Source organism: Lepus europaeus, chromosome 2 (genome assembly GCF_033115175.1).
Source record: "Lepus europaeus isolate LE1 chromosome 2, mLepTim1.pri, whole genome shotgun sequence".
Lineage (NCBI taxonomy): Eukaryota > Metazoa > Chordata > Mammalia > Lagomorpha > Leporidae > Lepus > Lepus europaeus.
Window position 1 is genome coordinate 79,051,489 of NC_084828.1, and position 10,294 is coordinate 79,061,782.

Genomic DNA, 10,294 nt, shown 5'->3' on the forward strand with positions numbered 1-10,294 from the left:
GGGAGTGAACCAACGATAGAAGAACTCTCTCTCTCTCTCTCTCTGCCTCTCCTTCTCACTTTGTGTAACTCTAATTTTCAAGTAAATAATAAATAAATTTTAAAAACAAACAAAAAAAAGGTCTTCCATCCACTGGTTCACTCCCCAAATGGCTGCCATCCATGGCTGAAGCTGTACCAATCCAAAGCCAGGAGCCAGGAGCTTTTTCTGGGTCTCCCACGTGGGTGCAGGGGCCCAAGGACTTGGGCCATCCTCTGCTGCTTTCCCAGGCCATAGCAGAGAGCTGGATCAGAAGAGGAGCAGCCAGGACACAAACCGGCGCCCGTATGGGATGCTGGCACCACAGGCGGAGGATCAACCTGCTGTGCCACAGCGCCGGCCCCCACATATGCAATTCTGTTATATACAGACTGTGATTACTTTTCAGTGATTATATTTTGCTTGTGTGAATTACAAATTTCATTGTAGGGATATTTTTCTTCAGAAACGAACATGTTGAAAGGTTTCTTTCTAACTAGATTTCCTAAAAATAACTGTGCCCTTCAGTAGCTTGAGTCTTTTTTCTCCAAAGTAACCCTTGCTGGCCCTTAAAAGCTTGGCTCTTCCTGTCGTTTATTTCAGCATTTTCTTGTTAAACTCCTAGGCCCATCTCTGTGTGACTCAGTAGCCTTCTCTGCTATAACTGCCCCTGACTGACCAATCAATTATTATAAAATGTTTTCTAGGCTGCTCCATGAAAGCTACTGGTGCTATTCCTTATCCAGATTTCCCAGTATACCACTCATGAGTCATGTGTAGGTAGAATATGGTGTTAGATTTATGTGATGCATTCCTAGCCAATATATGGTGAGCTGAGGTGTTAGGATGTGTTTTGTTTTGTTTTGTTTTGTTTTTAAGAGTCTCTTGAAAATGATGTCATGTTTTAAGTGTTATGTATTGAAACTATCAAATGCTCACCGTGTAATTCTGGAAATAATCTGGCCTCTGCATTAGCCAGCAGTAAGCTCTTTATGCACTAAGTCACTCTCATGTTCTCTAATGTTCATGCCTGTCTGCTAGTCAAAGAAAAAAAACCAAAATGCTTGGGGGCCGGCGCTGTGGCACAGAGGGTTAAAGTCCTGGCCTGAGGCACTGGCATCCCATGTGGGCTCCAGTTCTAGTCCCGGCTACTCCTCTTCTGATCCAGCTCTCTGCTATGGCCTGGGATAGCAGTAGAAGATGGCCCAAGTCCTTGGGCCCCTGCACCCATGTGGGAGACCTGGAAGAAGCTCCTGGCTCTTGGCTTCAGATCAGTGCAGCTCCGGCCATTGCAGCCATCTGGGGAGTGAACCAGCGGATGGAAGACCTCTCTGTCTCTCTCTGTCTCTATCTCTCTCTGTAACTCTTTCAAATAAATAAAATAAATCTTTTAAAAAAATGCTTAACCAACTATTGGCATCACTAGAATCTATGAGCTACTTACCATCCTGAAAGGTCTATACCTGGAGGAGGAAGCAGGAGCAGGGATTAGAGAAGTTCTTTTGGAAATCGGTAGATGCTGTTGTTTTTATCCTCTTGATGCTGGCTGTGACCACTCGTGCCCGTAGTCAGCCATGGTAGCATCTGCGGGTGTGCTATGTTCTGTGAGTCTCTGAGGAGTAAATAACAGATTGAGTGCGACTCCCTTACTTTCTGCAGCTTGTGTACAGAAACTTTTTCTCTTAACAAATGGTTCTGTTAAAAATGTTTTCTTTGTAACTTTAAACTTAGAATAAATTCTACTCATTATTGTCAGTGGGTATGATACATGAGGGTACATCCAAAAGTTCATTATTTTTGGTGCAAAGAAAGCTTTACACGCATGCATAGTTTTTTCATAATATGTATTGTCCACCAACTTTTTTGAAGATTCTTTTTATTTTTTGGGATATCGGGACATGTTTTAGGTTTCTATGTCATTTTTTCTCCCTCATTGGTCCTTCAAATTAAAATCCGTTGGTACACATAGCAAAGATAAAATTACTTGAAGTGGAAGGCATTTCCCTAAACATTCTTGTAAGAATAACATCCTGTTCCATGATGTCACTTCAGAAAAGTGCTAACAGGTTTTTATGAGTGTCCTAACCACTATTAATTAGATTTTTCTGGGTGAAAGTTTTTGTGTCCTAAAAAATTTGCTTACTGTTATAAAAACTATTGATACAAACTAATTCATTCCAAAATTGAGGACTAATTCTGTTGCAAAGTGTTTCTTTGGGAGATACATACTGAATATTTGTTTCATACTTGAGAGCTATTATTAACCAGACTCTTTAAATATGTACTTGTCAGTAACATTTAATGTTTCTTACATGTATTCTTAGATTTTCAGTTCTTGTTAAAGTTATATAATGAGTCTTGATGTTGCATTATGTTGCTGTATTTCATCTGAACCTCTGTTTGCCAGGAGAGTGACCAAAGAGGACTGGTATCCTTTTAGTTCTATTGTAATCAGAAAGTTGTTTCTGTGCTTTGGAATAATTCACTAGAAAAGTCAAGTAGCTAAACTGGTCATCACCCAGCATGGAAACCTACCATTCATACCTTCTCCAGAGCCAAGAGAATGCTTTGTCCCACGTCATCAACGGCCAGTGACAGGAGATGCAGTTCCAGAGTTGGTACCTAGGCAAGAGGACACCCAGGAGACCTGTGTGCTGTGACTCGCTGCCACTGCCGGGAAACTGAAATGTTTGTGTTTTTATTTTAGTGACACTGTATGCCTCCTGTATTCTCCTGGGAGTGTTCCTGAATAGCAGCATACCTATATTTTTTGAGCTTTTTGTGGAAACTGTCTACCCAGTTCCAGAAGGGATTACTTGTGGAGTTGTCACTTTTTTAAGTAATATGTTCATGGGAGTTCTTTTATTTTTTCTCACATTTTATCATACAGGTAAGAAACTTGATTTTTCTTCACTGTCTACTTGAATTAGGAGGGAGGTTTGTAGCACTGGTGTGTAAGGGGTGCATGTGGAGGGTTTTCTCCAGGGCAGACTATGTGAACTGCCACATGCCAGTGAAAAGCAGACATCCTCGAAACTCGCTCGAAGCCAGTGCACGCGGACGCCCAGGGCCTCTGCGTTAGTTACCCTGGGCGCCCAGCGGCCCCTCCCCCGCCACAGGGCTCACATGTGCGGGTGTACAGTGAGCAGCACTGGTCTGTTACTTTCCTTTTCCAGTGTATTGGTTCATTGGCAATGGAAACAGAAGAAATGCATAAGGCAGGGTGTGCCGCCAGGAGCGTTGTAGGAGCCCCATGCCCTCTGCTCTGTCCTTGGTCCTGAACTCTGTCATCTTCACGCAGGGTCTATGTGGTTCACCAAAAGCCTCAGGAATAAATGAGAGAAGGTCACCCACTGTAAGGAATGTGCTGTAAGCTGACACTTGAAGGGCCGTATTGTATATAGGAAACTTTCTGGCAGGCTTACAATTGAAGTAATAACCATGCTAACTTCCTAGACTGGAAATACATTTTCAGAGCTTTCAAAGCAGTGAAACAGAATCATGCCTGGGTTTTGGACGATTTCTGGCTTCACGTTTTCTCCTCACTGCAAAAACTGTCCAAATGATGGCTGGATTTGTTCATTAACAACCAACTGCATTGCTTTAGCAAAGTAGGTTTTAACGTTGCTAAACCTGGCAGAAGTATGGTCTGTCACATGAAGGAGAATGATGATAATGAAGTCAGAAGAGCACTCTACCATGCTCCAAGCATGAGTTTCCATCAGGAAGATGTGCCATTGCCAGGTGTTAGATCTAGGTCCCTGCTTCTGATTAATTTTCAAAAGAGAACCAGCTAGCAATTATTACATATCAGTTTTAATCCACTTCAGCTGTGTCACAATTGAAATTAAGAGGCCTAGTGCGTCTCTTTCCCTGACAAAGCATCAGAGATGGCTTTGATACCCCCAGGATGATAGAAACAATTTTAACAATTTTCCAGCCGATGGGGCTCAGGTTTGCCAAGTGGTCTGTACTGTGTAGCAGTGTGCCTTTTCCTGTCAGCTGGAAATAGAGTTCAGTCCTCACAGTGTTTACAAACAACCCCAGTCGACACCAGGTAATGTCGTCGCTTGATACATCTCTTGCTTGTGGTGTCTGGTATACAGCAAACAAAGATTTATGAATCAGTTGAAGGCAGTGAAGACACCATCTACAGTAACCATCCTAAAACTGTCTGTACTAGTTTTCCATTTCTATAACAAAATATCTGAGGCTGAGTTAGTTTATACAGAAAAGAGATTTATTCCGCTTGTAGCTCTGGGGGTTCAAGGGCATTGTGCCAGCATGGGCTGGGCTCTGGTAGGAACCTCATGGCAGGTGGCAACCCAGTGGGGGAGGCACTTTCCAGAGGGAGACATCACGTAGCAAGACACAGAAGGAAGGGACAGGTAATATCCTCTCCCTAGACCCCACCTCCTGAAGGTCTCACCACATGAACCTTTAGGGTACCCGCACCATAGCGCTGTCCTGCTGCAGGCAAGCTCAGCGTACCTTTGACCACTGTGCACGGCCAGTGGAGGGCTGTCCTATGATTGGCTGCAGACTCCGATCTGCTCAGCGGCGATTGACACCTGGCAGGAATTACCTGGAAATGCAGTCCATCGGGCCCACTCCCCATTTTGGGCATTCATAGGGAGTAGCTACTGCAAGCAGATTCTTTGTTTCTTTGGCCTAAAGCCAGCTGAAGGGACAGCACTGCTTCTGCTCATTCCTGAATGACTTGACACAATCCGGGATTCGTCTTGGTTGACTTCTGATCACGTGTTCTTACATGTATCCATATAGATGCTAAAAAGCTTCTGGCTTAACTCTGTGACTGTTGTGGGAAGAAAACAGTCAAACCTTCAATAATAATTAATTTTCATGCACCAAGATAATGTTCAGGGGGAAATAATGGCTTGGGAAATTTTGGCATTTTAGACAGTTCTGATGAGAAGACCTATGTGAGGGAGCCCAGTCCAGGGCGTAGCTGACACTTGCCAAGTGTGTCTTTTATTTCCTTATAGAAAATAAGCCAATTGAACATAGGAATTTAAATATCTAGGCTTGTGTTCAAAAAAGTGCTGTTCTCTGTTTACTGATGGGTATGTCTGATGCACAGCAGCATCCCCCACTTCCAAGGTTAAGGTTACGAGAACTGTGAGATCTGTGTTGGGATTCTTTCCACATACACTTAATCGAGCTTGCCCTCAGAGTCCTGTCACAGAAGTCCACATTCCGGACCGACTGCGGTTTGATAAGACACAATTACAAATTGGAGAATTCTGTAAAACTCCTTCCTGAAAACAACTTCTAGTTCTACAGCTGAAACATTTTATATAATTTAGTCCCTTCCGCCCAAGCCAGGGTTCAGGTGTCATAAATGAGCCATTTAAGCTTCAAAAGCTCCCCGCAGTCAGTGACATGTCGAAATGCAGCTGGTAATTACAGGCTTAGGAGGCCTGATTAGTGACCATCGTAGAGATCTGTGGGTTTCCAGGTCACTTCCGAAGGAAGCACTGAACTTCCTGACTGGGCTTCTCCCCACACCCTCCCCCACACACACACACATGCACACCATGTGCTGTCTTGGACGTGCCATCAGATAATTGTCAGAGGTGAACAGACTGACCCCAGAATGACCACATTAGAATGCCTCTGCTGGCCAGAGAGAGCTCAGCGGGAGATGTGCTTGAGCCCGGGGCCGGCGCTGTCACTCAGGCCCCTCTGCTTACCCCGAGCCCTGGGTCTCGGTCTCCATGTGCAGCTTCAGTTCTGCTTTGAGTGCCTGGAGCCGTGTCAGAAGTTTCTGAGGAGTTTTTTCCACTTGGAATTTTCAGTGTTGTTTTTCAAAAAAGAAAAATAAAATTACTTGTTCCCCAATATTTGTAAAACCGAGTTGCTTCCTCTAATATTTGCTTTGAGAGTCTCGGCAAGTTATTTGAGGCAGCACGGTGATGCTTTATTCTAATAACGTCCCATACAAAATCAGTTTGGGGATGCTGTTATACCTTTTATGTGCTCCAAAATGTATTCCATCTTACATGCTGGAGTTTATATTCTGTTAGTCCTTTGTTCTAGAAGCTCTGCGGCACATTTTGGCCAAAAGCAGAAAGATTTTTACAACCTCCTTTTGCTTTGAAGGGCTGGCCGGGCGTTTAAGACTGTATAGTGACTCAAAAGATTGAGGGCCTGCTGGAGGTGGGGGTCATGGGAGAACAAAAGGTGGGCTCGACAGAGGTGCACTAGCAAGAAGTGCTGTTCTCCCTGAGAAGTAAGACGGTGCAGGGCAGGGGAAGATCTAATAGGTAATTAGTGTGCTGCAGGCAGCCATCTGCGGGGCTGTGGTGTCAGCTCGCTGCTCAGCTAGAGGGAGACTGCCGACGCTCCTGTTGAATGGCCATCAGAGGAAGTTCGGGTGTGGTGCTGGAGCTCAGAGGTGGAAGGGCCTGAAAGGATGGCATCGTTGAAGGGGGCGGCGAGGGGAGAGGTGGGCCGAGGCCTCCAGGAGAAGAAGGCAAGGGCATGCGCAGAAATGCCAGTGAGTGCAGCCCCGGCAGAGCCCACAGCGCCTGTCTGGACCCGAGCCTGCGGTGGAGGAGACAGGCGAGGGGGAGCCAGCAGGTGTTTAGGGAGGGTTGTGGGTCCTGCCTCTGCCTCTGCCTCCCAGTGTGTGTTCAGACTTCCTGCAGTGAAGGGCAAGAGAAGGCATGCTTAAAAGAAAAGTGCTTCCTTTAAAAGGCTCACAAAGGGTGAGAACATGAACATTGCAGTGGCTCAGGGTTGTGTTAGTTGGCTCAGAAAGGCCGGCAGTTGACTTTGCTCCCGCTAAGTCAGGTGAAATTTTTAAGCAAGCCATTTCCTGCTGATTAGACCCCCCACCCCACCCCTGAGCTGTGGTTCAACCTGTGAATGGCTTTCAGCAGCAAAGCAGAGAGGGTCCATTGTCTCTGACCTCCTTCGCTTTCCAAAAAGGCACATAATTTCAGAAAACGCTTGTAGTTGATTGAGCTAAGCACATTTCCTGAAAGAGAGGTTGGACTTTCTCAGAGGCACACGTGAAAATCAATCAATAAACCATGACGAAGAGAAGCAGTTATGAGACGTTTAGAGATTTCACAGGAGCCCGGGTAGAAGGAATAATTTAACAACTCTGATGAAATAAACAATCTGCATTGGCAATATTTGGCAAATTTCTCAGTTTCAGGAGAGCAAGGCCCAGCTGATGGCTGCCTTCTAGTCCCCCATAGGATCCAGCCTCCAAGCTGCGGAGGAGGTCATTGTCCTAGACAATGTCTCAGACTGGGTTGTCCGGTACCAGGTCTCTTATCTATTGCTTAAAATTCAGCTGGAAAGTCAAGAGTGCTCTCTTTTAAGACCAACAGTATGCAACTGTCTACATTTTATTGTTCTTTTCTCTCTTTTTTTTCCCACTGCTTTTTGATTACTAAAATTATCAGAAATTCAGAGTTTGTATAATTACTTCAAAAGAAGAAAATACCCGGTGTGTCATTTTAAGAAATATTAGAGTAAGGACAGGAGTCCAAGAGGTGACAGCTGTTCTAGTATTTGGAATATATCCAACCCCAAACAGGTCTGCATAAAAATATCCTTGGGATATGCATATCCATCCGTGTTCCATGCCAGAGTAACACACACCCCTCTTAAAAGGGAGCCACCGAGGAGGGAGGCCGCCTTTGTGAGAATATTCGAGAACGAGGTACTGCAGCACCTTTTCTTGCCAGCTGGTTTTCTGATTTCCATTCCTGAGCATAAATTACTCTTTTAGCCACATGAATTATGGATTAAACCAAGCAGCAGTGTGGAATCTTGTGGATGATTTCTTGAGGACTAGGTCAGTCTGAGCATTGTGTAGTACAAAGGACAAGTGGGCACGGCCAGCAGTGATGCCCAGAGAGGGTGGCGGAGAACGCGTCTGTTGTAACTGAAACTGCTGGCCGGATGTTAAACTAGAGACGTCCCAACCACCTCCAGCAGCCTCTGGATGCCAAGGAGCTGCCTTCCGGAAGCCTGGGGGTTGGCTGGCCGCAGGGGTTGGGGTGGAGGGAGGCTGACAGACACAGGGGGCACCAGAGGAAGCAGCAGGAGCAGCCGCTGGCTCGCAGCTCTGGGTATTGCGCTGTCCTGTTGAGGAGTCCTGAATTCCTGAGAGCATTTCTGAAGGAGGATGTTCTTGCTGCCACCGTATCAGAGAGCAGCAGAACGCCCTGCGTGGACGATTGCTGTAGAGTTTCCCGTAATTGGCATAACACATAACCATTCAGGCTAGTAGGGAAATAAAACCTACAAAGAAATAAACCAGAATAGTCACAGTGGTCTCTCTAGGGGTAGAATTAGGATAGGAGGGTTGGTTTGGTTTGGTTTGGTGTTTGTTTTTTACTGTTTTGTTTTTCTTACCGTTTTTGCGGAGAAGTAAGTATAAAATATGAAAGAGTTATCTCAAAATGCAGGTACATTTTCTTATTTGTCTTTTTACTTCCATCAGCTATTTCTAAACAGGCCCAAGAGTGATGGTGCTGGGAGGACACTTAGAAAATAATTAACAAACTAACGTATAAAGGTGATCGATTTTTTTTCTTTGAAGTAAGAGATTTATTTTGCAGCTGAAGTCAGAGTGGATTAAATTGATGAGCAGTTATTAGCAATATCGATTTAAAATATTCCACCCAGAAGCCCCGTGCCCTGCTACACACATCACTTGTCACTTCATCTCCAGGTTGTCACTGTTCTGGGAAAGCCAATTTCCAGGCCTGCCCCAGGACATTGATCACAGGTGCTTTTGGGTGCCAGGTGCTTCCCAGCATGCAGGGTGGTCTGCCAGCGATTCCTGAGTGTTTAAAACTGCTTCTTTTTGTCTTGCAGAGTTGTCTTGGTTCAACTGGTGCCTTCCCGGGTCGTGTTTGCTCAGTCTCCTCCTCATTCTGTGCTTCAGGGAATCCTATGACAGACTCTATCTCGATGTGGTTGTCTCCGTGTGATAGCACAGACTTGAAGGAGTTCAAAAGGAGACTGGAAATCAATACTGCACACTGCACACCTGCTTGGAATTGCACTCCTAACGGGGAGAAAAAGGAGAAGAAAGGAGCTTCGTTCCGAGGTTTTGTTAGGTTTCAGATTATCGCATTAATTTAATTACTACTAGGTAATTCTCTGCAGGACCTGAGTGGGTACAGCGGATTTTTAAACTCCACAGGTGGTGTGCCCGTGGCCGACTCTGGGGTAGAAATGTGATGATGTGTTACACACAGCACTACCCGGGTCACACCCTCTGTGTCTTGTGCCAGTGCTAAACTACTGATGAATTGTAATTATGCAAAGAAATAAAGGGCATCTGTCACAGGGAGATAACTCCTTCCGGAAGTCAAGTCAGAATAGGAAGAAATGCCACTAGCTTCTAAGGAAGTTTAAAGCATACACCAGATTTTAATCCTAAAATATCCCAGCAGTCTATCGATGGTAGAAACTAGCCACGTGTACACTACATTTGTTTTCTAATAAAGCCATTTCTTATATGACTCTCTATGTGTGGTCAGGTTGGGAGCATGTGGCCATCTTTGTTAGGGTGACTGGGCGCTTTCCAGGACCTTGGGGACACCAGCACTGTGTCTCCCTCTCAACTAGCCTCGTTTCTGTGAAAGACAGTTTGATCCGCCAAGCCCTTCAGTAGTTACATTAAGGCTGACTAAATGTTTAATGTAGTCACGTTGACTATAATGGGGGGAAAAAAAAAAAAACGTAATTCCGTTATGACTCAGCACTTTGTCACAGTGAAAGGACAAATCCCACAGAACAGCGTGTGTCTTGTGGCCTCAGCCGGGGAGCCCAGCCCCAGCTACCAGGGTCAGATTTTACTAAGTGGCCATTGTTTGCAGACAGCAATTCATAGCATAAGAAATTGTCCAATCTATTGAGTGATTTCTGAATCCCATCGTTGTATTTTAGTTTAGGTTGGAAAATACTCACTTCTATTTGAAGTTAACAGATTTAAGAAAGCGGCATTTTGCCACTATGAATGGCAGGTGTTTAAAAAGTAACAGTACACTCATCCGAGGGCTCTCAGGCTTGCCTTTCCCCGGGAAGTAAACTTTGCTACAAGAGTAGGCTAGCACCCCGCCTTCCCGTTCATGTTCACGTAATTCCCCTCGCACAGAGAAGCCGTTCTCCCCGGAGTCAAGGGGCGTCCTTGCCCTTTGTGACTCTCAGCTTCCTGCAGCCCTGTCTCCTCTGCTCCTCACTCGGAATTGGATCCTCGTTGTCAGCTGAGCGCATGCTTAGT

General features: G+C 45.3%; 1 protein-coding gene across 1 annotated transcript in view; it reads left to right on the forward strand.

Annotated features, from left to right (window-relative positions):
• The window catches only part of SLC49A4 (solute carrier family 49 member 4), a 111,174-nt gene extending 101,641 nt beyond the window's left edge, over positions 1-9,533 (forward strand). The window contains exons 8-9 of the mRNA XM_062208890.1: positions 2,726-2,908; positions 8,881-9,533. Of these exons, the coding sequence (XP_062064874.1) occupies positions 2,726-2,908; positions 8,881-8,996 (299 nt within the window). The 3' untranslated portion in view covers positions 8,997-9,533. The remainder of the gene's footprint in view (positions 1-2,725; positions 2,909-8,880) is intronic.
• The last annotated feature ends 761 nt before the right edge of the window (positions 9,534-10,294 follow it).